This window comes from Alligator mississippiensis, chromosome 1 (assembly GCF_030867095.1).
Source record: "Alligator mississippiensis isolate rAllMis1 chromosome 1, rAllMis1, whole genome shotgun sequence".
Taxonomy (NCBI): Eukaryota; Metazoa; Chordata; order Crocodylia; family Alligatoridae; genus Alligator; species Alligator mississippiensis.
The window spans coordinates 214,920,327-214,948,196 of record NC_081824.1 but is presented as its reverse complement, the minus strand read 5'-3'; the positions used below and the strand labels follow the sequence as shown (position 1 = coordinate 214,948,196).

Sequence of the window (27,870 nt, the reverse complement as noted above, 5' to 3'; positions counted from 1 at the left end):
GGTCGAGACCGACCCATCTACCACGACTCTTTGGGTGCGACCCTCTAGCCAATTCGCCACCCACCGAACTGTGCAGTCATCCACATCACAGCCTCTTAATTTGTTCACCAGTATGGGGTGGGATACCGTATCGAAGGCCTTCCTGAAGTCCAGGTATACGACATCCACCCCTCCTCCTGTGTCCAGGCGTTTCGTAACCTGGTCATTAAAATAGACTAGGTTGGTCAGGCACGATCTGCCCGCCACAAACCCATGCTGGTTTCCCCTCAGCATAATTTGCCCTGCCGGGCTCTCACAAATGTGAGCCTTGATAATTTTTTCAAATACTTTACCAAGGATGGAGGTGAGACTGACTGGCCTATAGTTGCCCGGGTCCTCCTTCCTCCCCTTTTTGAAAATGGGGACCACGTTAGCCCTTTTCCAGTCCTCCGGGACTTGGCCCGTGCGCCACGAGCATTCGAATATTCCCGCCAGTGGCTCTGCAATGACGTCGGCCAGTGCCTTCAGCACCCTCGGATGGAGCCCATCCGGGCCTGCCGACTTAAAGGCATCCAGTTCTTCCAAGTGACTCTGCACCACCTCAGGGTCTACGCATGGAAGTCTGGCGCCTTGCTGCTGCCTCTCTACAACCCCAGTGAGAGACTTGTCACGCCCCTCGCTTAGGAACACTGAGGCAAAGAACTCGTTGAGGAGTTCAGCCTTGTCCCCTCTATCTGTCACCAATTGCTGCTGCCCATTTAGCAGGGGTCCTATTCCTCCCTGGGCCTTCTTTTTACTCCCAATATATCTAAAAAACAATTTCTTGTTGTCCTTTACTTGGGTTGCCATCCTCAGCTCCATGGTAGCTTTGGCCCGCCTAACTGCCTCCCTACAAGCACAAGCAGAGGAGGTATATTCATCTTTAGTGATCTCACCCTTTTTCCACTTTTTATGTGCTCCCCTTTTGGCCCTTAGGCTGCCCTGGATTTCTCTGGTCAGCCATGGAAGCCTCCTGGCCCCTTTCCCTCTTTTGCCTCGCTCGGGGATCATCTTGCTTTGTGCCCAAAGGATCGTTTCCTTTAGGCACAGCCACCCTTCTTGGGCACCCATCCCATCAAAACTCCTACTCTGCAGTGCTTCCTTGACTAATCGCCTGAGTGCAATGAGATCAGCTTTCCTAAAGTCTAGCACTTTCACCCTACTAGTTACCTTACCCACTCGCCGTCTTATGTTGAATTCTATCATAAGGTGATCACTGTCTCCCAGATAGCTACCGATTTGGAGGTCCCCTATCATGTCATCTCCCGTTGCCAATACCAGATCCAGTATGGCATTCCCCCTAGTGGGACCATACACCTCCTGTGTCAGGTGGAGGTCCTGTACACAAGTTAGAAACCTGCGTGAGCGATGGGACCTTGCTGTCTGCGTCTCCCAGCAGATGTCCGGGTAGTTTAGGTCCCCCATGACTACCGCCTCTTTAGCTTTTATGGTCTCCGAGAGTTGCCTCAGGAGCCCCGCATCTATTTCTTCCCCTTGGTGTGGGGGTCTGTAACAGACCCCTACCACCAAATCCCTTTCTCCTTGCCCCCCATGTAGCCTAACCCACAATCCTTCTACTTCCTCAGCCTCGGATTCTGTCTTGATGAGGGTTGATGTATATTGCTCACTGACATAAAGTGCAACCCCCCCGCCCTTTCTTCCCCGACCTGTCCTTTCTGTACAATCTATAGCCCTCAATATGTACCGCCCAGTCATGGGATGAATCCCACCAGGTCTCTGTTAGCCCCACTAAGTCATAGGTGTTTAGTGCAAGCAGGAGCGCTAGTTCATCCTGCTTGTTCCCCATGCTCCTAGCATTAGTATATAGGCACTTGAGCCCTGCGACTGGCGCCTTTGCTGCCCCCCCGCTCCCAGTCCCATGGGGCCCATTGTTTCTTACCTTCTTGTTCCTTACCTGTTCTGTTGTGCTGGCCTCCCCATGGCTTTCAGTTTCCCAATGTTCTCCTTCTTCAGGCTGGGCTGTCCTTGTGGGTGCCACATGGTTTGGTGGTCCACAGCTTCCCCTGCCCTCGTACTCCCCTCCCCCCGACGAGCCTAGTTTAAAGCCCGCCGGAGGAGATCCGCCAACCTAGAAGAAAACACACGCTTACCTTTGGGGGACAGGTGAAGCCCATCCCAGCTGAGCATGTCCCTCGTCGTGATGTGCGGGTCATGGTCCAGAAAACCGAAGCCTGCCTCGAGACACCACTGCCGAAGCCGCCAGTTGGTCTCTCGGATGCAGTTCTCCTGCCGTCTTCCTCGTCCGGTCACTGGTAGGATGGAAGAGAAAACCACCTGGGCACCGAACTCCTTCAGCACGCCGCCCAGAGCACAGTAGTCCGCCATCAAGAGATCGGGGGTTCTCCTGGCCGCATCATTAGTACCCACATGGACTAGGACCATGGGGTAATAATCGGTGGGCTTGATCCTGGCCTGGATTACCTCCGTCACATCCCGAATCTTTGCTCCAGGGAGGCAGCATACCTCTCGTGCCGAGGGGTCCTGGCGACAGATGGGTCCTTCCGTACCTCTCAGGATGGAGTCTCCTATGACGAGCACACGTCGCCTCTTCCTCTGGGTCATCGTGGATCCCTTGATCTGTTTGGGGTGTGAAGAACGGGGTGTTTCTTCGTGCCCAAGGGTGTCCTCCTCCCCTTCCATCTCCTGCAGGGTCGCCAGGGCCTCGTACCTGTTCACCAGTCGGACTGGAGAAGCTGGTACCGATTCTCTGTGTGCCGCTCCGGTCCTGGCTGTGACCGTCTGCCACTCTGCTGTGGAGGGTATTCCCCGGGGTGCTTCTTCCTTTGGTGCCTGGGCCTGCAGGGAAAGGAAATAACTGTCAATTTCATCCTCCGCCTCCCTGATCCCCCTCAGCCTGCTAACCTCCTCCCGGAGCTCCCTCACCTGCGCCTCCAGGGCCCTAAGACGGGCACCTGCTGGACAGGTGTGAGGGCCCCCAATCTCTGCCCCCCCCGGCCCTGCTGGGGATCCCCCACAGGCCAGGAGGTAGGGGGACACCGGCTCCCCCATGGGCTCGGTCTGGGTGGAGGCCTCAGACCTGCCCCGGGTAGCCTTGTCCCCCTGGGCAGAGGCCCTAGCAGTACTCCTCGTAGACACCATTCTACAAGCTGCTGGTTGTAGACCTGCGCGGTGTCTATGCCCTACCCCTACAGGAGTCCCACTCCTGGCCCTCCTGGCCCGCCCTCCGGCGCGAACGCCCGCGCAAACGCCGGCGTGCTCTTACAGAGCGCGCCTGTTTGCGCGCTCTGTTCGCGCTGCGCGGCTCGGGAGCGCGGCTCCCTACCGGCTCAGCTATATGGGACCCGGGGGGCTTCCTCTCCGGATCCGGCTCAGCTGCGCCGGGTCCCTCCGCCCCACTTACCTTCGGGGGATCAGCTGCTGCTGCCCCCGCTGCTGATTCCTCTGTTGTTGCTGCTGCCGCCGCCGCCTCCGGTCAGTTGGTTGGTAAGAAGGGCACACGTGCGTGCGGGACACACGTGTGCTGCCTCCTCTCCTTCCCGCTGCTGGTTCCCGAGTGCTGGGAACTACGTCACTCCGTGGCTTTTAAAGCCCGCGGTTTGAATTACCCGCCCCGCTCCAACGGCCAATCAGACGCCCCGGGCTACCCGGAAGTGCCTGCCGGCAGTTCTGCCTCTACGCTCCCCCGCTGGGGGGATCCGCTGCCACAGGAGCCTGCTCCCCCCAAGGGTTAGCCCCGGGGGTGCCCCCTGGCCTGGGGGGACAGTCCCCTTCCTAGCCCTCCCTGTTTGCGCGCTCTGTTCGCGCTGCGCGGCTCGGGAGCGCGGCTCCCTACCGGCTCAGCTATATGGGACCACTCATGGCCCACTCCTGGCAGAGACCCCCAGCAGCGTGGCACCACCTCAGACCCAGGTGCTGCACATCCCATCCCTCTGGTGCACACCCTCAGGCAGAACTGGACCAGCACTTTCTGTTACCTGGGCTTCTTGCACTGCATGTAGAAGCCAAGCATTATCGGGCCAAGCTGGCTCCTGCCTCCATGGTGCCAGCTGGGGTGCAGGACACATGGAGGCAGGAGCTGGCCCAGCCCAGTAGCGTGTGGCTTCTGCCTGCAGTGCCAGGAGCCCAGGTGACAGCAAGAGATGGCCTGGTTCTGCCTGAAGACACACGCTGTGTGCCATGTGTAGCTCCTGGGTCTGAGGCAGCGTCACGCAGCCAGGGGTCTGCTAGGAGCAGGCCATGAGTATCCCAGTGACAGCTGCTGCTACTGCAAGGGGGCTGTGGTGCACTTTGTGGGGAGGGCGGGCAGGGGACCCACCCCTCCCAAGCAGTCCCCTCATACCCACAGACTCCCCCACAATCCACCCACACTACTCCAAACCCCTGCACAAGCCCCACACCCATCCCCCCCACAGCCCTTTTTCCACTCCCCAACCCCACATCTCCACAGTTCCCTCTAAACTGCGTGCATGCACAGGCACACACAATAAAAAACCATGCCGCGCAATAACTTTTTAATGCTGTGCATACAGTGGCGTATCAATGGGAGAGGGTGGGAGGGGGCCATGGCCATCTCTTTAATGAGAAAATGTGGGTTTTTATATCAGAAAATTTGCAATTTTTAAATAGGGAACACCAGGATTCCTGCTGGTGAGGCAAGTGGCAAGACCCAGGCTGAGAAACCTGCTCAGGGCCAGCACCAGTGACCCAACTGGAGGGCAGACAAGGTGGCTGACCTCATGGCCATTTGGGGTCAACAGTTGAAATGCTTCAACAGTTCAAAGTGGGCCACTGCAAATAAGCACATCTTCTGGCTGATAGCTGCCCAGATGGCAGGGCGGAGACACCAGAAGACATGACAGCAGTGCTGCATGAAGGCCAGCTCTGCAGCCACAGCCCACTGGCAGCTAGCCCAGAGATGCAGGCAGCTCTGCTGCAGTGTCCATACCACAGCCCAGGCAGTCATACAGTACCCACCTGGGTTTGACAGGCATGTAGCCCTGGGGCTGCAGGTCCAAGAGGGAATATGCTGCCACAGGTGGCAGCAGGTCACAGCCAGACAGCAGCCCCCACTGCCAGACTGCTGCAGTGGGTAGAGAGTGCAGGGGCCACTCTAGGTTAGAGCTGCTTCAGCAGTCCAGCTGGCCCAAGGAGCTAGTGTCCCCAGATACCAACTGGCTGGGCTTCAGAAGCTCCTGATGGCAAGTAGCCCTGATCTGGTCGCCAGGGCACCTTTTTGGTGCTGGCCCCAGCCTTTGGCTCCCCCTGGCTCAAGATCTGGGAGGAGCTGGGCAGGGTCAGTTTGCCCCAAGTGGCACAAGTTGCCCCATACCAAAGTGCATGTTCAGGCATGTGCGCTGAGGCACAAATCTCTGGCACAAATTTGTGCTGCTGCTGTTTGAGCTGCTACAAGCGCGTGTGCCTGCATGTGTGGACGCACCCTTAGGGTGGAATCAGACCATGCCTTTCCTTGCCTTTGTGCTGCCATAAAAAAAATTGTGGTGGTACAGAGTGAAAGCAAATAGGCATTTATAACTTTTGTTGAGCTACAAATGCCCAAATTTGTGGCTGTGATGGAAGGTAGTTATAATTTCTGCCACTTTATTGTGGCAGATGTCTTTTTGTTTTATAGAGGGATAGCACGGGTAGCCAGGAGCTGCCCAAACTCTCTAGTTGCTCTGGGCAGGGGCTGGCGGGGCCCAGTCCTGGGCACTGCTGAAATTCCCGAGCAGGATTGGGCATCTCAGGCCATGGGAGCACCTGTCCAGCTTTCCCTGCTTACCCAGATGCACCCCTAGGATCTCCAGGATGCATTTGGGTAAGTGGTGAAAGCCAGGCAGGCTCTCCGAGGGCTTGAGTGGCCTGATCCTGCATGGTGATTCCCAGGAATGCCTGTAAGCAGGCCTCTCAAGTCCCAGGAGAACAATTTGCCTGTTGTCCTGCGCATTGATGCTGCAGGACAATAAGCGACATTCACTTTGCCCAATTAAATGGGTCCCAGCACAGCTGATCCATCCTGGCACAGCTGATTCACTTCATTTGGCAATGTCTATTTCTAGTCTTAGTTTTTTGTGTCCTAGAACAGCTCAACAGAAGGTGAAACAAGGAACAGGGAAAGGAGACCATCCAGCAGGATATTTAGACCAAAGGGTAATGAGATGGTTCCCTAGCAAAGTCATTTTAATTTGTTTGTATATGTTAGCAAAGGAGAGGTATGTGAAAGAAACACTGTTCCCTTCTGCTTTCACTTTGTGGGCCTTAAGACTTTTGTAGAGTGCAGAGTTGGGGATGAGGTCATAATGTTGTACTATTCTGATTCTCTTTAAAACATGGTTATTTATAACTATACGATGAAAGTATATTTAGCAAGAATTCTAAGTATGGGTATAAATCTTCCTGTAATATGTTTTTAAACATTCTGTTCAGCTAGTGTTGCTGCTGTTATACATTCCAGATGGTCTCCCAAGTAATATAATTTTTTTTCTAGGTAGGAGCTGCAGCAGGTATGTATTGGAAAACAAAATATAATATATGCAAATAATCCACATAAACATACATCTAAATAATTTTTAATAAGCATATAATCTGAGCCAGAATTATTTCTATACCTCTTATCTACATATTTGCCAAATTTGCTTCTGATTACATCAGAACTCTATTATTCTGCCTTAGCAGTTGTCAAGGCTTTGATTGCCTTAGTATTCTTAGTGCCCTTTTCTAAATTGGGATATAAACATGTTAGAATGTGGTAATTTATACGAGATGATTAAATCTGTCTGAAAGTTTAGTGTAGAACATGCTGAGGTAAAGTGTTGGCCTTCCCTAGGCTTTAACTAGACCACCTTTGCATGCATCAGAAAATAAAGTTATTCCAGCCTAACTGCTGGTATATGCAAACTAGAACAGTCTCCTAGTATGAGTGTTGTGTAAAGGTCCTTCTTGCTGATTTTTTTTTAAACTTTGTTCTTCAGGAAAACTGACTATTTTAAAAATCTGAAGTACAAGGAATATATCTAAGGAAAGTCTATGCTTGCAAAATATTAAAAACTAATTTTAATCTTGACCTGAAAATTTTTTAAAAGTAGTAGTCTTTGCCCTTTTGTTACTTGATGATGTGCGAAGAAGGGCTATAAGGGTTTTTTTGGAAAAACTTGGCAGGAGAGGGGTAGGCTCCCACTTATTTTTTACCTTGGAAATATCAGGAATATCATCTTTGAAATTGTCCCCCATCAAAACCTGGGATCTCAGATTATATATATCCTTAGTTGCCACACCTTAACTAAAGAGAACACCTAATAGAGTCTTCACAAAACATTAGGTGGTGCAGCAAAATATTAAAATTAGTATAATTTTTTTAAAACTAAAATGTAAAAGCTTAATATTAAAAATATTAATGAAAGCAAAGGATTTGCAAACATTTTTATTACCATGCCTTCTCCCCTCGAAAGGTCACCTCTTTGGCTGCATGTAATGTCACTACCTTTCTTTCATCACATTCTTCTAGATTATAAGATTGCTTGAAAGGCCAAAAAGTACCTAAATTTTCAGTGTTAAAAAAAAAAAAAATTGAGAAAAACATGTGAATATGTTTCTGGTCTTTTATATATCAGAAAAAAACAAAAGCTCATATTTCCATTTCCAGAGCCTGGTTAATTGTCTTGCTCACACAGCCCGTGTCCTGTGAATCCTGAAGGGTGTGTGGTTCCATATGCCCTTTTTTTTTAGTTGCAGTAAATGATAGGAATCACCTTAACCATAATGCCGAGAGAAGGACAGCAGAGAAAGGTCACTTCTTTGTGACCCTTGTAGCAGGTGTGGGTACATGCATAGTGGGTGGAAAAGAGAAAAGCATTTGTGGAATGTGGTTTTAACAGTTGCTTTGGGTCAGTCTGATAAAGATCTTTCTTGGGTACCATATTACTGTGCAGGAAGGGAAAAGATAGTACAGAAGAGAGTTTAATCATAGCCCCATATTGAAAATATAATCACATCACCAGAGGCATAAAGTGTACAGAAAATTCAGTGTATTGTTCTGAAAATATTAAAGGATGATATCAGCTTAAAAAGAATCACATTTTTCTCTGGAAGACTTTGCTTGTTGTTTCTACAAGTAAATATCTTAGATAAATAAAACTGAGGGATTAGGAAGTCTTTTTTTTTTTTGCCCTCTGCCTTAGTCTGTTAACCCTTTGCATATGACAGTGCTTTCTGTACAATTATATTTCCTGGTCTTATTCCACAAAATGGTAACCTCACTCTTCTAGAGGGCTAGTGTGCATGGATTTCTACAGCAACTCTTGTAGGGTGTTATCAGAATCCAATAGAAATACTTAGCTTGACTTTTAGAGCCAGGGATGAAAAGCCAGGGCAGGAAACTAGAAGGACCATTTTTTGTCTTGTAAAATAAATGCACTGTATAGCAAAATTATTGAGGAAATAAACATGTATCCCACAATGCTGTTTTACCAAGCTTAGATTTTCCAGATCTCAAAAATGACTGACTAGTATGTCAACTTAATGTCTTTCTAGGATATTTGAAAATAAAAAGCTGTGCAAAAGTAGAAATCATTCTGCCATGCTGCAGTTTATGGAGGTGAGATTATTGAAGGGAGGAATAGGGCAGATAGATTTAATTTGATTTTTAACCTTTCTTACTGGACCCTGAAGGAGAGAAGTCCTGGTTGAACTCTTTTGCTACTGGAAATCTTCTTCCTGCTGTTCCACCTTAGTTCATCAGGCTGGGTAGCAACATATTTCAGATATCGAGGTACCATTTGTTCTTATTCTACATGTATGCCACTGTGTTTTAGTGGCATATAACAGTGGGTTTCATTTTCCTCAGTATTTTAGATACAGAGGGGTGTGATTTGAGCGGCTAAATGAATGAAAAGTGATGTTTAGTTTTGGCAAGCAGTCTTCAGGTAGACACCAAATCCATACAGAGGTTAAGAGTGTGGACAATATCCATAGCCATCATGGTCTTCCTTTGACATGTTCAAGGTGCTGGCATCCCAGACTGCATTCTTTAAGAACACTTTTAGTGCTCTGGGTTTCTCTGTAAATCAGTTGAAGATTCTTTTGACACCACAACAGCAAACCGTAGGGCAAATGACTGGCTTAATATTGCACTGGATAGAATCTCCTGAACACTTAGCACTTCCTTTTCCAACTTCCTTACCACTTTTGCATTAGCCTACTATTGTGAAACTTTGTACAGATTGTGTCATGCTTTAGGGCAAACAGATGCTTTTCTATGAAAGCTCTGGCTGTGTTAAAGAATTTTTAGATTTACAGGCAATATATTATCACCTTTCTCACTTGAATTCCCTTGATGCTTTAGCATATATTTATATATGGGACATGTATATTGTACAGTCCTTCTGTATGTCACTGAATTCATTTGACACCTCATTTAAGTTAAGAGACACTGCACGCCAGACTGGAACTAAGTCCTTCCAGGACCTGCAGTAAAGCTGGCAGGACCTGAATGATTGTCCTTAAAACTATTTGTACTTTCTGTGTTGTGACTGTAGCAGATTAGTCATTGAAAAACTTGTTCTAATGCCATCTGCACCTGCTAGTTATGCCTTTCAGCAGTCAGTCATTTCCTTTCCAAACGCCACTGGATTTTGATAGTAATGGGAACTTGGCAGTCCTTTGCATGTAAGCAGTAGCATTTGGCTTCCTCTTTTGGTTTTGGGCTGAGAAAGCAGAAGAGTTGTTAGGCTCCCAGTGATAGCCATTTGTGCATTGTCAGAGTATTCTTCACTTACTCCAAAAATCCTCTCTATAATAAAAAAGTATGTTTATTTTGCCATTTTTTGCTTTGAACTGTTCTAGTTATACAGACTGAATTGTAAACAACACAGACATACAGTAAAACTAGATTCCTCCTATGCTTTCTTAAGTGCCTGCCCTCTTACCCCTGCCCTCTTTTATACATTTTTAGTGGAGGAAGACAATCATGTAAAATAAGGTTGCCATTTTACTGCTTCTTCCCCCCCTCCCCTCCATCTCTACTGTAGTATAGATAGGCTGTTGCCTCATCTTCAGCCTGTAGGCCAGAAAAAGAGGGAGAGGGTTGCAGAAGAAGCGGTTGTGTAGGATGTATTTTGTTCCCAATGACCACACCATAGCACAGCTGCAAAAACTTCCGTTAGCTGGTTCTATGTGCAATCTGAGGATGTTACCCTCAGTAAAACAGTGCAAGTAAGCATCATCCACTTGCATACAAAGTATATCATTCACAATTGTCTCTTCTTCTTTTCCTGCCAGCTACAGGAGATGGAGACCAGATCATGTGTTTCTGTCCATGCTTTCATGTAGTTCTGCTAATGAAACAGGTAATTTTGTGTGGCTTAAAATCAAGGCAGATATCTTTGTGTCCTGACTACATGGCCAAATCTACAATACATATTTGTCACTGTGGTATTTAAAAAGTCTAGTGAACAAACAGTAATCAGCCCTTGTTAATTTTACTATTGTTTCTTGGTACAGGAAACTAAAACCAAAAGAGATTATGTAAGATAAAAGAACTCAGAACACTGTAGCCGGATCCTCAGCTGATATAAATTGTCTCAGTTCATTTGTAACTTGGTAATATACTGCATTAAAATACATAACAAATATGTATGTTTATATTAGTGCAGATACGGCATAAAATTACCAGAGCTTACTGATAGAATACAAAATCTTTTCACTTACAATAACTACCATCTCAAATTCCTAGAAAATAGGAGTACTTTTTTTGGTTCTTACTGAATCAAACAAAACTACAGTTTTTAAAAGTCCCTTTCCTCCCAGTGCAGACTGACATGTACAGTTACTATCTCTTATCAGTTGCTTATCTCAGGCCTTTAAGTACTTCAGCTGGTCTACATTTTTTTATTTAGGGCAAGATCTTGTCCTGTATTGTTGGAGGGGTACCATGTGACTAATATCCCTGGAGGCTTGCTAGGAGCTTTGTTGTTTATATTCAGAGGGTTAAACTTCATTACGATTTGTAAAAATGGCAGTGTGTTCTTTGCCTGTTGAAGCAGAGAGAGGATGTGGCCTCTTCCGTCCAGCATTTGTCAGGCACTTAAGTCTCATGCAGCATGAGACCATGACTCCCTAAGACAATGCGGGACCAGCTCAGCCTGTGGGCACAAATGCCTGACCCCACCACCACCTCACACATTCCCTTTGTATTTGCTTGGGCTCTTACCTTTCTATTCGGTGATTTTTGACCTACAAAATAAAAAAATGACAGTTTGTTTTGAAATCAGAAATCTGTGCCATTTCACCTCAGTTGTCCAGAAAGAACCCCTGTTTACAAATGAATCAAGTCAGGTCAAACAGATACCAGAACCTAGTAGCCCACTGAACTGACATGGTTAAGGCACACCAGTTTCTGTAGCCAACAGCACACAAGAGTGAGGTGACCGGCATCGCATCTGGCTGCCTGTGAGCCCTCAGCCCAAAAATCCAGCTGCCCATTTAGTTAGGTCAGTGAGGAATAGCATTTGTTTGAGTTCAGTGTGGGGCTCCAACTCATACTTCTGGAGCCACAGTGAAATGTCTGAACCACTTCATCGCCCTACCTCCACTTCACTGAAAATGAGTTAGACCCCTCAGGCTGAGTACAGACAGTCAAAAAGCTGAAGGCTGAATCAGTTCAATCTTCGCGGGTTAGTCTAAGCTGCATAGATTGAACTGATAAACAAGTGAACAGACATTCTCTTTTGATTCTGGAAATGTAGCCACATGCCTGCAGTGGCCCAGGCCAGAATTGGGGTGAGGGGCACCAGACCAAGCCTGCTGTGCTGGAGCAGACAGTTTGTGCCAAAGCTAGCCCGCCCACCCTGCAAGAAGGAGTGCAGGGGAGATGCGAAGCATCCTGGGCTGTGGGGGACTGTGAGTTGATCTAAATCTGGAAGAGATCTGGGACAGAAATTCAATAAATTTCCTTGAAATCAGTTACATTTGAGGGTGCAGACAGAAGTGACAATTTTTGCCCAATCTGGCCACAGAAAGCAGTCTATAGCTGCAACCAAACGTAAGTGCACAGCTGCAGACCACTTCAAAAATGGCCAGTTGGGTGAAAATCTGAACCCTCATTGCATGTGGGTTCAGATGAAGATATTTCGAAATGTTCTGTAAGTTGTGTTTGCCTGCCAAACTGAACAGAAGTGGGGAAAGGGTGTGGAAGGAGTTCGGTCTGGAGCTTTTTCATCCCCTGCAGTAGGGTGGGATGAGTGTATTGGAGCCACCCCCCTGCAAAGTGGGGTGAAGGGGCTCCAATACACCTACCCCACCCTCCAGCACTGTCTGGAGAACCCCTAGCATGAGCTCCTTCTGCTCCATTTTCCCCCTTCCATTCTGAAAACAGCATTGACAGGCAGGGAGGAAGGGCCATTGGTAAGGGAAACCGGCTGCAGGCTGGCAGCTAACAGCTACATTCCCCATTCCCCCTGGAACCTCCAGTGAACTTCTGTTTAGTCGGAGGGATTGCTGTAACTCAGAACACATCCTGCAAAGCGTTCTCAGTTACAGCAAGCAGCTGCACTTCTGTCTGCACCCTAATGCTACATCTGTCCAGGTTTATCTTAAACTGGTTTTGGCCATTTTGAAAGCAGTTTGTGTACTGAATTTCTGTTGTGTTACAGATTTGAACTGATTTCCAGTCATTTATACTAGTTTATGTGTAATTTCTGCCCCTAGCCTCAATGTTTATCCAATTTGAATTAAAAAGCACAGTTTCATGTATTGTAGAGTGGTAAAGCATCCTTTCTTTTCTTTCCCAGTCCTGCAACAATGCCATTTTTGATCTATCCCATGCCATTCAGAATGTTCTCTTCATTAGACACTTTAGGATATTTGTGCACATGCCTGCACCGCAGTGCCAGGCACTTTTAAAAGCACTCGGTGCTGTGTCACATGCAGTTGTATAAGTGGCAAAATGCACATCAGCGCTGAAAAAATGGCAGTGGTGCGCTTTTGAACTAAAACACATCAAAGGTGTTTTAGTTCAAAAGCACACCGCTGCCATTTTCTGTGCGCTGACATGCATTTCGACACTTAATACAACTGCATGCGACACAGTGCAGCACGTGTAAGATTTCAGGATCTCGATTTCAGACTCGATTTCAGGATCTCCTGACGCCTCCCAACACAAAAATGTATGTGTATAAATGTTCTTGGCGTCCTATCCTGAAAATTCCTCTGCCCCCCTGGGATTTCAGTATAGGATGATCTTGGCTGTCCTAGCTGCAGTATCTGCAATAAAAGTGAAACAGAGTAATTCTGATATCTAGCTTGGACAGTTTCTGTTCTACGCTACCCTGGAAATTCCTCATATTACCCCCATTCCTGTAAGCTGTTACCTTGTCATTACAAGTGTTGTTATTTGAAGAAACACTTCCATTTTAATTTTAGCGAGCTGTGATCATGTCAGTCAAAGTGCCTCTTATATTTTCATTGTATATTAATTACTTTTCTCTTGATATTAGTGCACTGGCTATTCTAATTCCAAAGGAAACTTTTTATTTTATTAATACTCTTACTGATACCCCTTCCTCCCTTCCCCACCCCTCCTGCAAAACCAAAGCTATTTAAATAATTGCATCTAATCAAGTTGTTAAAAGGACATTCAGAACTAAGAACCTGACTGCCATGAGCTCTCCTTGGGTGGAGCCCCACTGAAACCAGCAAGGACTGGCATGGGCACAGGGAACTGCTAGAATCAGACACAAAGGTTACGTGCTATCTCAAATATTCAGCATTGTGTCTAGTTATAGGAAGGAGTCTAAAGTACCTAGTGATTATTCATATGTGCTTAAATACAGTAAGGGGCAAAGTGCAACATTTCATATCCTCTGGCTTCTCTCTCTAATCAGTCATAATCATAATTAGCTGTCTAACATCATGTGGGTCTGGGGTTAGTAGTTAAAGTTACTTTGGTTAAAGTATATAACAGAAATATAAATGTCTTACTACTGTTTTTCTTTCAGGGTTTGTCTCCAATGGATGCATGTCAGACTGTGCTTGAGGATATACTCCAGAGAGTAGGAAAGGAAAATATGTTTGAACTTGGCATAATTGCAGTGAATATGAAGGTACAGCTGATTGTATTATCGCATATCCTGGAACACTTCCCTTTACAAAGCTATTGCACCATTGTGCCTTAATTTACTGCTCTCTCCAAGTCCTCTGGAATATGGGCAATATAGCAGAAATAAGTAGGTCAATTCTGCCCTGATTTAACAGTTCTATTAGGAACACAGAACTAGATGGGGCCTTCCAGGCCACTGAGTCCAGTTCCTTGGGTTCCCAGGCAACCACTGGGCCAAAACTGGCATTTCAAAGGCTCCAAGCTAGGGCTAAAATAAGCCTGGTATAATTGCAGTTCACTCTTGCATAGCCTTTTTGATCAGGCACACTAATCACTGCCATATTACTATCAGTGACCAAGAAGAGGAAGAGAGAATGAAGAGGCATCACTTGCAGCTTTTACATTATAGGTCTGCCCTAGTTTTCCTGGTACCCACAAGTATTCATAAGATCATAATAGTTTTCAAGATGTAGGGAATTAGGCAAAAGAATATAGAGTGCTTCTCTAAAATACCCTTTTTAAAAGATACATTTATTTGCACACACACAATGCAGTTCAACTTAGAGATGAGAAAGATGCACTCCTTGGTCCCAAGGGGCATACTGTCTAAATAATAGTGGTATGTTCCATCTTCATAAAAGCTTGAGATGGACATCAAATGGCAAAATGAGCCTTGCTATGGGGGTGGGGTGTGTGTGTGTGGGGGGGTGTGTGTGTAGATTTGTTTTCTACAAGGAATGTCTCATGTAACCAGTATTAAGCTTTAGTGGCTTTTTGTCCCTTCCCCACATGGAAATGTACTTGTTATAGACATCTATTGGTGTGACTGTATTGAAATCTAATATTTAAAGTTTTTTATCTGGCATAAAACAGTCCTTGGAACAGATTTTACATTGTGAAATATTGTGTTGAATTATATTTTAAAGTGCTCTCATTTCCAAAATATGACCTTTTTATATGATATAAAAAAAATCTTAATAGTTAATGAACATAAATAGTTCATTAACTGTGCATTACCAGATCTTTAAATAGATTTTAAAAGCTAAAAGAACAAATAATTTCAGTATGCTATCTTGAACAGCATTCTAATTATTTTTTTATCATAATAGCCTGAGAAATGTACGTAGTTCTTAATTTATTAGTGATGAATTTATAACTCCTGAAATTCTATATTTGTTGGCCCTTTTGTTTTTTGTTCCAGGGTGAAGCTGGAGCTGCTTCATCAATGCCATTTCCATACTGTGTCTGGTGTCAAGGACAGGATTCTATAGAGGAATTAATGCAACAACCCTGCAAGCTGTGAAAAAAATACACTACAAGAAAATTTGTCTATGTCATATAGGGCAGATTGTGAACCCCTTCTTTGTCTTTGCTATGGTAAGCAGTACAAGTACAAGATCCCACCAAGACCTACAGGGATCTGCTCAGTACTCCTGAAAACCTGACTGATAAACCATGGATATTAGATTTGGAGCTTAACTTTGTGCATCTTTAAAAAAAAAAAAAATCTTAGCTGAGATATTTTAGTCCTACATCATGCCACAAGTAAGCAGTGTCTGCCTTGCATCTTATTACTTATTGGGCTACTAATTTCTTTTCAGTTTTCTGACTGACTGTTAACTTGGAGCCCAAGTCTATCATTTTTTCTTGTGCTGAGTAGTATTTTACTCAGTGGGTGCATCTACATGTGCAATTAGCACATAGCAATAAACTCTAGCACAGTTTGCACCACAGTTTATTGCTCCTGGGCACAGCATTTTACATGTGCATCTGGGACACAGCAGCCCCTGGATGGCAGAGGACCTGGGGGGGGTCAGTCTGCCAGCTCGGGATTGCTCTGCCATAGCTCAACATGCTGCAGAGAGGCTGACCAGGGCACAAGGGGCATTTGTATACATACTTGTGCTGCAGTGCCAGGCACTTTTAAAAGCAGCAAAATGTGTGTCAGGCTGAGAAAATGGTGGCAGTGTGCACTGCTGCCACTTTCTGCATGCTGACATGCATTTTGCTGCTTATAAACACTTGATGCAGCGCAGTGTGCATCAACTCACATGCAGGGTAGAGTTGATTAATCAAGTGTGCTCCAACATGCCGGATCTCCGGCACATCCCAGCACAAAAATGTATGTGTATTAATGCCCGAGGGTGCTACAGTGCAAGGTTAGCCAGCAGGCAGTCACCACATTGTAGTACTTTCATGGCCCCAGCCAGTTTTGATCACCGTTTCCATGTGTGTTTTTGGCACATGTAACTACTACACTGCAGGATAGTACTCATCTTAGATGATACTTTCCTACAGTGGAGTTAATTGATTTACTGCCCCCCAGTACGGGCACACATGCAGAAAGTAATGCTTTACTGTGGAGCTAGGCAGCTGCATAGTAAAAGCGCACATGTAGATACACCCAACTAATAATCCCAGTAAATACAGAGGGCAGAATTGGGTTTTAATTATTCTTGCTGCTGCCTTTTGATGGAAAATGGAGTTGAGTGTTGCTTGTTTTAGCCCTTTTCTGTGTATATAAGAATATGGCCATACCAAAACACAGCTTAATGCACACTTAAAAAAAAAGGGGGGGGGGGGGAAATTGCGTGTTCACATGAAATAAAAAAGAAGCAAAATGGAATAAAAACCCATAAACAACTCAATTTACAGTTTAATTCCTTATTCTGCACCAGTGTCAAACCCTACTAAAGGATTTATATTTATATTCACTTTCACAAATATAGTGGATATTATAAAACACAATCAAATGAGATTTTAAAGTGACTAATTGACTAAAATTGAATTAATGGTTTACTTGTTGCATTCCTGCAAGTATTGCAAACCAAAGGCTAGATTCATTTTATAACTGAACTATGCTGTATGGACTAAAGAAATTTACTGGAATTCTTCCTTTGTACTGAAATGTATATATTGGAACTTTGACACAAAAAGTTGTTGATTTAATGTTTTTTGGATCTTCTGAGGATAGGTAACCTTTTATTAATCCTGATTTTCAGAATCTGTTAAGCATGTGTCATAAATACATAAAATAATTTTGTACTCATATTTTATAGCTTTTTCAAAAATATTTCTCTTAAGTCTTCAAAGATTTATAATATGTAACTCTTTCTCTGAACTAATAGAACAAGCATTTTTAAATACAGTTATTAACTACAGTTCTATAAGCTATAGCTGATTAATATCAACAGTGCACTGGTAAAATAAAGATGATAACGTTACACTTTTCAACAGATTTTTTTCCAAAGTCTGAACTGTTTCTGGCTCTTATTAAATCTAAAGACAATTTTATGAATAATAACAACAGAAAAAACATCCATCTGTTTTTTGTTGATTGTTAGTTTAATTTTATATGTGACTTCACATGAGGTTTAGTCTATCGCTAAGGAAGATATCCAGTTGTTATAATTACTGATAGGATAAACCAATTAGGAAAATACACTTTCAGGTCTCTCCAAATCATAGGTATTCCAAGTTCTACAATACTGACTCCAGTAAAGCCCTTGAGGTGAAATTCACCTATATGCAAGAGGTCCCGTATGAGGTCTGTACACCAGTCAAGTCTTCCTTTTAGGGATTAATATAAGAGACATCACAGTAAGCAGACCTTGTGTATAGAAGTTGTTTTTATCATTGGTCATAAATGAGTCCAGGTTGGGGAAGTAGACAGAGAGACGGTGGGCAAAAACCACAAACATACTGGTTTATGAGAGAGACACTTGGGGCCAGAGCACCAGGGAGGATCAAGGGACAAGTATTCGTATTACTTGGCCCAATAAATAATAAGAATAGGACAGAGGAAGAAGTATAGGGCAGAGGTGCAGTAGGGCAGTTCTGCACCCTGAGCACTGTCAGTGCATGGGGTAGTGTATAGGGTAGCAGTGGTGGCTGCCTGGCAGCTGCACGTTTGCTTCCCTGACCTCCATACTCAAGATTGCTACCCCAGTTGCCCCTTATAGTAGTAAGAGCCAAAAAATTCACCTATGAGAAGTAAAGGGGAAGTAGCGTACCAAACAGAGTAGTGATGTGTCCCCTCAGCAGGAGGTTAATCTGGTATAGAGCAAAAGACAGCAGCAGTGGGGGGTGGAAAAAGTTGTGTGATCTCAGATCTTTCTCTGATACAGATATTGTTGTACTTGGTTACAGAAACACAAGTGGCTCCTTGAAAGATCCTTGGCTTCCATCCCTGCTTTTATTGCACCCCTGAATTATAGTCCAACCATGCCTAAGGCAAGATCACCTCTATCCGAACTACCCCAATCCAGAATTTGCCTAACCTGAATTTAAGAATCTCCAGTGATGGAGATTCCACCACCTCTCTAGGGAAAAAGTTGTAGTGGGACTCTCAGAAGGAGATTGTATAATATAAGTTACAGGCTCCGTATTAAATGAAAGCAAACCAACATAAGCATTCTGAAGAAACTGATTACACTTCATAAATCCAGTCAAGAGAAATGGCCCATGTAGATGACTGGTGTCAGATGTTTTAGAGTTTCCAGATACTAACCAACATAATGAATTATACTGCAGTGCAAATATATGTCTAGTGCAAAAGAAAAAAAAAGTTTCAAAGCACCCAAATTCTGCCCCTGGCTATTTGGATTTCAGTGTTGTTACAGTCAGTGTGAAGCAGGGCAGGATTTGGTCCTTAATGCTAAATGCTGGTGGTACCCTCATTCTCACACAGACCACATTCTGTACTTTCTAAAGCTTCTGGGCATTTTTCAATAAAATGGCCAGAATACATTACACTGCAGTTCAGAAAGGTATGAGTCACCATGCCAGAGTCAGCAAAAGAAAAGGCCTACGTTAGATGGAAATAAGCACCGTGTCCAGGACTCCATGTACTTCATGATTATTCAGTCACTTAATCCAGGGGTTTTCAACCTTTTCTAAGGAGTGTACCTCTTCTGTGGCAGTGGCCAGACGCATAGCTGGGGGAAGGGGGTGGCAGCAATTGCACATTGCACAGTCGGTCGCACATGCAGCTTCACAGGCTGCTGACGGGCCTTGCACCTGGCCAATCGTGCACTGCCCATCAGCAGCCTGCAGAACCACATGTGTTGCATGGCAGCACAAAGTGGTAGACGGTGGTGGCAGCCACTGTGTGTGAGATCCCCCTCACCCTTTGCATCTGGCCAGCTGGGCAGCGCCTGTGTGACCCGCAGAGGGAAGCCGCTGCCCTGGGCACCCTCACGGGTCTGCTCCTGGAAGGCAGGGTGGTGGGTGGCAGCCCTCTGTCCCCGCCCACCCGCATGTATCCCCTAACACAGGGGCGGGCAATTATTTCGGGCAGAGGGCCATTACTGAGTTTTGGCAAGCCATCGAGGGCCACATGACAGGCAGCCAGGAGCAGATAAATATTAATTTCCTACATTTTTTAGGGGCCCCGTGGGCTGGATAGATTGGCCTGGCAGGCTCCATCTGGCCCGCAGGCCGCATTCTGCCCACCCAAATATCCCCAGGGGTACGCATGCCCCCGGTTGACAACCCCAAACTTAATCCAGTCCTTTGATGTACAGATCAGCATCTTTTTAATGCTATCAATTTAATTCTTTGCAACATCTCAACATATGTGATCTTTCCAGTGTGGTCACTATCATGTGACCCTCTCCTCCAAATATGTGTGGACTGTATGCAGATGAAACAAAAACATTTTCAGCTATTCCATTTTTTATACAAAGAATAGGAAGGAGAAAACGTTGACATTTTGGGGCATAATAACATCTTACTATTGCAGCATTAATGTGGGCTGTTTATAATTATGCACTGCCTTTCCCATATGCAGGCAGCTTTTGTTTTTTTGTGACTAACAAATATGATTTCTGTTACCTTTTGATCAAAAACAGTTCCATAGCATACAAAAATACTTCAAGTAATAATTGCTTAGAACATGTTAACACAGAAAAATATTAATAGTATAGACATACGGAAGTGTACCATTATGAATACATCCAGGACAGCCTGAGTCCTTTTGCATTATCAAGAAAATGTCTACTTCAACTTAAGAGGAAGGATGGCTGTTGTGTAGGTTAATGCTTTCCTCCATATAAACTCTTCTTTGGCTTATGTCCTTGGAATCATGATCACTTACTGTAGTGGGGCTGAACATGAATAAGGCTTTATCCTGCCTTTAAGGAGGAATAGAGAACTTTGCAATTTATCTCACCCAGGTCAGCAGAGAACTCATCCCTTGAAAGTCTGAATAATATTGGTGCCCCTAACTTCAAAATAGTCTGGGCTTCTTCCTGCTGAGAGAGAGAGATTATTGCTTCTCATTTTCAGTTTAGGAAATAAACAGGGTTAGGTGTCTGGTTGGTTGGTGGTATGTGTACAAACATAGGGCTGGCACCAGCAAGAAACCAGATTGACTTGTGGCTCCAGATTTGAGTGCTAAGTTAATACTGATTGCATTTTTGCTTTTCTGTTTCTCTGGCCAGTATATCAAATACAAACTTTTCAAGTGGAAGTTATCAGGAGTGGCACCTACCTTATTTACTCAAATCTAAGATGAGGTTTCCCCCACCATCAACATGGGGGGTGGGAGGGGAGGAAGGGAGCAGGCGGCTGCAGCCGTTCTGATTCCGGCCCCGAGTCCGGGTCAGAGCTAGAGTCAGACCTACAGCAGCTTCCTGTGCCATGCTCCACTTGCCCTCTCCAGCTTTTGCCCCCCCACTTCCCCCTCCCCTCGCTGTCAGGCACAACTCAGCTGAGGCTTGGGCTGGGTTCCCTCCCAGGCATGGAGCACATGGAAACTCTGTCCCCTGTCCAGTCTGCAGTGCCTGCACAGCCAGTGAGATGCGCTGACATGATTGCTTGGCCCTGCAAGTGTTAAACTTCCACGTGCTGTGCTCTAAGAGGAAACAGAGGTTGTGCAGAGTTGGACAGTATGGGTAGGGGGGAAGAGGCAGATACTTGGAAAGGACAAAGATTGTAGGGACAGGCAGAGGAGCAGAGGGCAAGGGTCAACCTGACTCCAGCCCCAGCCACTATTTTCCCTGCTGAGGTGGTGGGAGAGGGACAAATTTAAGACAACCCTCCAATAATTAGATTCTGTACCTGGAAAATTATAACAAATTTAGGAATTATCCATATAAGAATCTAATTATTGAGAGGGTTGTCTTAAATTCTGGATCAACTTAGATTCAAGTAAATACAGTGTTCCTTTCTTGGTCACCTGTGTGTCAATATTTGGTCTTCCATATGGTGCTTCAGGTTGCCTTAGCTCCAAAAATGTCACTTACACCCCAGACAGGAATTCTGTTCCTGGCTATGTAACATTTGCATGTACACAACTGCGTGCATAGCAGGCTACACTGTGGTCACGCATACAGGCACAGCCCATGTGCATGTCCCTTGTGGATGGACTTGTTGTGGCATATAACATCTGAAAATGTAGTTGAAAATAACTCACGAGGAGCAGGACTTAGAAACAGAGAAGGGCTAGGAGAAAAATATCTCCTAGCTTTGGCCCCTGTACCTCAGTTGCTACAGCACTCATCTAAGAAGCTAGAGGTCCTGGGTTCTAGGTCCCACCACTTGCATAAAAGAAGCTTGAACCTGGCTAATTTGCTTCCTAGCACAGACATTCTACCCCCCATGCCACAAGTCAGGCTTTCCCCATGTGTTTACTATAGTCATTGGAAAAAATGCATAGAGGACAGCATAGGGTGGAAGCTTCTGCTTCACCACGAGCAAAAATCCCAGCTAGAACTCAAGGCCTGCTTCTTGCCTGACTGGAAGCTATCTCACTGAACCTGGTCCTCTCCTGTCCCTGGCAATCACCCTTGTCATTCTGTTATAAAGATGGGCAGGCTTTCTTGCCCCCCGTCCCGTTCTATTTTGTTGCCAACACATGCAGAGTCTGTGTCTACACAGCTGTCTGTCTGCCAGCCATGCAACCAGAAATAGAATTCCCACCTGGAGTGTAAATTGCATTTTGGCATTTAAACAACCAGGAATGCCATGTAGACTATCAAATCTGGATGTTTAGACAACTAGGAAAGGAATAGCATGCCACTTCATGCATCTAAAATTAAATACCCACCTCCTGTTCCACTAACCTATGCACTAGTTCGGATGTAAATATAATATGTGATTTGCACTAATTAAATTCTACATTTGAGTAATCGTTCTGAGCTAATGTTCATGTTCTGTAAATTATCTAGGGCAGAACTGAGGATGCATTTATACAGTGCCTAGTACAATGAGACCCAATTTATTGTAGCTTTCAAGCTATACTTCCATATAATCATTACCAATAACTACAACTAGTATCTAAATTGGATCCTTTCATTTCAGTTGAGTAGCTGAAAGAAAGAAGTGTGACCTGATATTCTAAATTTAAAAATTCAACTTAAAAAATCAGTCAGTTCAGCAGACAGGCATTCAGTATAAAAGCAATACACCCAACCCTGAAAGACAACTACAATGTTCTGTCTGCTAAACAAGTTTAGCATCCTAGGACAATCCTCACTAATATATAATGCATACATTCCATGTTATATGCAGGTTCCTTAATGTATTCATATTTTAAGGCAGGGATGCTCAACCTTTTGGCCCTGCAGGCCAGATGAGTGGCATAGGGCTGGTCCATGCGTCAGACCCCATGTGCCAAGATCAGGGCCCCGTGCCAAGATTGGGCTATGCATAGCCTCGGCTGACCTCTGCATGCTGGAATTGGGCCCTGTGGGCTCACGCTGCCCCTGCACAGGCAGGATCGGGCTTTAGGGTCATGTACTGCCTCTGCCTGGCTCCACTTGAGAGGATCAGGCGTTGAGGCCCCACACTGCCTCTGCTAAGGCAGGACCGAGCTCTGGGGCCCTGTGCTGCCTCTGTCTGGCCCCATATAGTGGAATTGGGTCCCAAGAACCCAGGCTGTCCCCCTACCTGGTCCTGCATGCAGAAATTGGAGCCCCAGAGCCCTGTACTGCCCCCATCCAGAACCATTTAGAATAATAGAAAATGCGGGTTGGAAGGGACCCCAGGAGGTCATCTAGTCCAACCCCCTGCCGGACCATCCACAATTAGATCATCCCAGCCAAAGCTTTGTCTAGCCAAGTCTTAAAACCCTTCGAGGATGGAGATTCCACCACCTCTCTGAGTAACATACTTTACTACCCCCCAGAACTACTACATGCTAGGATTAGGGCGCTGCATTGCTTCTGCCTCACTCCCATGCCAGCCCAGGACTAGCCCCATAGGGTCCCACACCACCCCCACATGCCAGGATCATGTCCTGTGCCACCATGCATATCTCATCTAATGCACAGGACCACAGCCTGCATGGACCTGTGAGACCCAATGGGTCAAATGACATGGCATTGGAGCCTGGATCTGGCCACAGGCTGGACGTTGAGCACTCCTGTTCAAGGGTTTTACAAGATTTTTAATAGCAAAGTAATCATAAGGATTTAACTGGGCGGGGGTTGGGGGTAGCTTGTATTACTGAATATAAATGTAAAGAAACCCTAAACTTTTCAGCATAAGTTCAGTGTTTGTAGTTCTTTTAAAATATCCTTTTGATTGATTTTTAAAAGGAAGTCCAAATTGCCACATAAAGGTTTGATTTTTCACTATCTTCCTGAAACAAGAAGTTACACAATAATGTGCAGTTTCAGTTTTCTCGTGGTCCATTTTCCACTGCTATCAATTGAGTGACTCCCACTCATATCACTGGCAAACTTTTGAATAATCATTGGGTCTGCTTCCACAAATAATGGTTTGCAGACTTGTGACACTGACCATATCAGTGATTACCAGCTATGCTATTACGGTTACTCTTTTAATTTGTGGTGTGAAGATGAAAAGAATTACCAATTATAATCTTGCAATCAACCTGTTGATTAGTGCAAGTTGGAAGATAAACTTTGGCCAGTGTTTTATACTATGCCCTTTGTAATGAAACATCATAAGATAATATGCGTTTAGTAGGGATTTAAATTCCTGAGATGATTAAAAGGAGCTATTAAGACTTGCAAGGTTTAGAAATGTCTTATGAACTATATTAACACATTATGTGGCTATTTTTAAATGATGTGTTCCTATTGATCATCTTGGGTAACTGTTTCACTGGAAAAATAAAAAGCACAAAATGAGGAATAACTAAGATCAGACGCATAGCTTGATAGTCAAAGGGACTTGTTTTAAGTCTGAGATGATGGATCAGGAATCCTGAGATCTTCTTATTCTAAAGAGCTGAGTTGCTCTACATCTCAGGGGTATTGCTCACTCTCTCCAGGCCTCCATTTTCCCAACTCTGAAGTGAGCATTGTAGTATTTACTGCATGACAAAGAGTGTTGTGAGATGTAACTAATTAGTGCTTCAGTGTTTGGAGGTCTCTTGATAAAAGGTGCTCTTGTAGTCCAGTTATCATTATCAACATCACTACCACCATCACCATCATCATCATTATTATTACTATTAGCGCTGCTACAAAAAAAATCCCAGCTTGTGCATGTACACTGTACTGCCAAACCTACTTCAGATATTGTTTCCACAGTCAACCCAACCAAATAAATCATCCTGGTTTTTAGCAAAGTAGTTTACCATTTTTACCTGTGATCCAATTTTTTTCACTCAGTAGAGTTGGAAATCTTACCTATTTTTATTTCCAAATGCCCTGATTTATAACTTTAAATTGTTTGCAGGTATATTTTTACATTGAAAGGTAAAACATTTCAAAGCTTTTTCTGTTTAAAGCTGATCTGTAGTTTCTAACAAATCGCAGTGCAGCATACTGTGCTCATGGCTACTCAGAAAAACATAGACATGTACACCCAAATATTTTCAAAAGCAAATAATCATTTTGGGGGCCTCAAGTTTTTGAGTGCTCTGTTTGTGTCATTTTGAAGGACTGGGTACCCGAAAGGGAGGATGCTGTCACCTTAAAATCTTTCTTTGATGAGCTGACCTTAGGGGATAAATTTACCTGAAGACAGAAAAGAAAAGGTTTAATCAGAATAATTTGTCTAGTGAATTCAGAAATACATTTTTTTCCAGAAAAAGATAAAGGACAGCAAATCTCCTGTTAACCAGCTACACTGTGAGGCTGTATCAACAGTAGAAACCTAAGTAATTGGTAATACGACTGCTGTAAGAATGCTGTTGTAAAAATCAGCCACAAATTCACACTAGCCTTGCTATATTGGGCACGTTTTTATTCTACATACTTATTTACGTTGTACTGTACCACTTCCTGGATCTCGCTCTCAGTTCCTAGCACAGCTTCCTGAAAAAAAGGAGTTTGTGGGAGGCTGTAAAAGATCTTCTACAAGTCCAGAGGGACTACCAAAGAAATGGTTAGATTCTTATCTGTTTCTGGAAATGTCTCTATATTTTCAGGAACTGGTTGCATTTCCAAGCCCTGGTCTCAAAATGGAGGGCAGGATGCACACACAGCTCGTGATTCTTGCTCAGCGAGAAAGGCTATGCTTGAGTTTTGACGTGTAGTCATGACGTAGCTGGGATGGCTCTAACAATACAGTGGATAATGTTATGGTACCTGGGAAGAGCCAGCAGCAAACTTCTTTCTGAAATTCTCTCTCTTCCACTCACTCTCTCTCATGCACAGATAAATAGCTCTCTCTGTATGGAAAGTATCAAAGATGTTCACTGTAGGTACAGTGCTGCTGTTGGGTCTGAATCGGAGTGGAGGGAGAGAAGTACTTCCAAATCTGGAAAGAGAACAGTGGCTGTTTAACATGAGGAAGAAAATGAAGAAAAAGACTTATTTCTACCTCTTTGTTACACTCATTTCACCATTGCTAACAAAACCCTGAGGGCAAGAATTTCCGTTTCCTATGAAAAAGTGGAGATTTCACCACAGAAGCTAGTTCCTCCAGAGAATTAATGGACAACCGGCAACAGTTTAGTCAGAAAGTCCCTGGTTGGTGCTCTCAAGGTTGCTTGATCAAAGCTGCCACTGTACCTGAGATGACTGAGTCATTTCAATAATTGCAGTCTCAAGACTGTAAGGCTATAAGAACGTATGTCACTGTCTCTGCCCAGGTGTAGACAAACAGGACTGTTGCTGAGTGCATATACAGTGGTATGACATGCAAGAGCTTAAAAAATAATGAATTTCCTAATGGTCAGAGAACTGCCTTCCCACAGATCTGCACCGGCTTTGATGTACAAACAAACTCTCCACTACAACTCTGAGTGACCCTTATACACATTTTTGTCGTGAATCATAAAAGCATTCACAGACTGTGAAAGCCAAGGGCACTGGTGCCTTGTTGGGGTTGAAAGCAAGGTGGAGAGTAAAGTTGGGTGACTGATGTAGCAGTTATCTGCATTTTGGCTAATAGTAAAGGAGGTATAATCAGTGCACAGTGAAATGAAGCAGCAGTAGGAGGTCCAGTCATTTATGTACACACACAGAAAATGCATGTTTTTCCCCTTGCATTGTAACTCTCCTGACTCTCCTTTAACTGTGCTGTGCTGACTTGACTGTACTGAACCTGAACTCCTTCAACTTTTCCATGCGTGACACTTCTTGTCAGGCTGAGGGATGCCCCTTTTGGTTATGTTCTTGGATACCTGAGACCTTCAAAATGTCTGAGTTAGGCTTGATCTGTATTATGTCACTTCCCTAGATCTGCCTTTCAGAGTAGCTGTCGGCATCTTCACAGAACCCCTTCTTCTGAGGGGAGTGACTGGAGTACAGTTAGCTTCCTGTTTACCATTGAAGCTGACACTGGCAAAGGAAGCTCTGTGGAGCATGCGGTAGCATCTGCTCAGATGACTGGGTCCAGCAAATTCATCTCCTGAACAAGAGGTAGATAAAAGCAGAGGGACATCATAGGCAGACAAGGTTCTTTGGGTGAATCTGATATATTTTATTAGACCAACTTAAATAGTTGGAAAACAATTATTAAACCAGATTTTGATAATAAATCTGTTAACGCATACTATTGATAGGTTGTCAGCATACTACTGATGGTACGTGTACCGCAAATTGGGAACTGCTGGGTCGTGTATGACGCGATTAGGACACCTATTATGACACCCGGTTGGGTCAAACCCAGGGTCCATCTTGCCCTGTCTCCAATGGTAGGAAGTAGCTTTCAACTAAGGCTGAGCAGAAAAAAGAGGGTACATGTAGAGTGGCACCCATCAGACCTCTCCAGTTGCTAGCTGTCAGATCCTGAGGCAATGCCCCAAGTTGGACTCTTGCCCTGATGGACCTGACCTCCACAAACTGGCCTCCTCCCTGGGGAGCCCTCCTGGCCCGTGCCAGCGAGTCCCGCCTGCCCCTGACGCAGGGTGTATAAAAAGCAGCATGTGCGTTTATTTTAAGCCGGTTGCCTGACAGTCGTGGGCCGCCTCCTACTTTGCGTGGTGAGAGGCAGTGAATGCCAGCTCCCTCTCCCTCCTCTACACCCATTCAGGAGCCTACAAGCTTCCACCCGGGGTCCCCTCCAGTGCCCTGATGGCGTCTGGCACATCTCAGGGGAACCAGCCACGCTCCAAACCAGCCCTGCCTAAGCAGGTGCCCCTTCCCCCTTCCCCTCTGCCCCAGGCTGACCCTCTGCCAACCCCCTCCCCTCCTCTTCCCCCCAGCGGGGCTTCTGACTGAGACCTGTCTTGCCCCGCCCCCCGTCCCTGCCCGCGTGCGCCACGCCCTCCCCTTCCTGCCCGGTCAGTGACTCGCCTGAGCTGCCACGTTTCACTGCTGACGTCACCCTGCCGGCTCGCCCATAGCCAATCCCCGGCCGGGCCAGCCGAGCAGAGTCAAGCGAGGCGAAGAGAGAAAGGCGCGGTATGGCGCATG

The 27,870-nt window shown here is 45.1% G+C and overlaps 1 protein-coding gene and 1 long non-coding RNA gene across 2 annotated transcripts in view; one reads left to right on the top strand and one right to left on the bottom strand.

Moving 5' to 3' along the window:
• LOC102575296 (N(4)-(Beta-N-acetylglucosaminyl)-L-asparaginase) overlaps positions 1-17,327 on the top strand; it is a 43,916-nt gene extending 26,589 nt beyond the window's left edge. The window contains exons 5-7 of the mRNA XM_019500843.2: positions 10,273-10,340; positions 13,989-14,093; positions 15,291-17,327. Coding sequence (XP_019356388.1) covers positions 10,273-10,340; positions 13,989-14,093; positions 15,291-15,392 — 275 coding nt within the window. The 3' untranslated portion in view covers positions 15,393-17,327. The remainder of the gene's footprint in view (positions 1-10,272; positions 10,341-13,988; positions 14,094-15,290) is intronic.
• A 7,348-nt stretch (positions 17,328-24,675) lies between these two features.
• LOC132246594 (uncharacterized) lies at positions 24,676-27,580 on the bottom strand. Its single transcript, XR_009457989.1, has 2 exons — positions 25,597-27,580; positions 24,676-25,023 (listed from the first exon to the last, which is right to left on the bottom strand). It is a non-coding gene; the product is annotated as an uncharacterized LOC132246594 (long non-coding RNA).
• Positions 27,581-27,870: the final 290 nt, after the last annotated feature.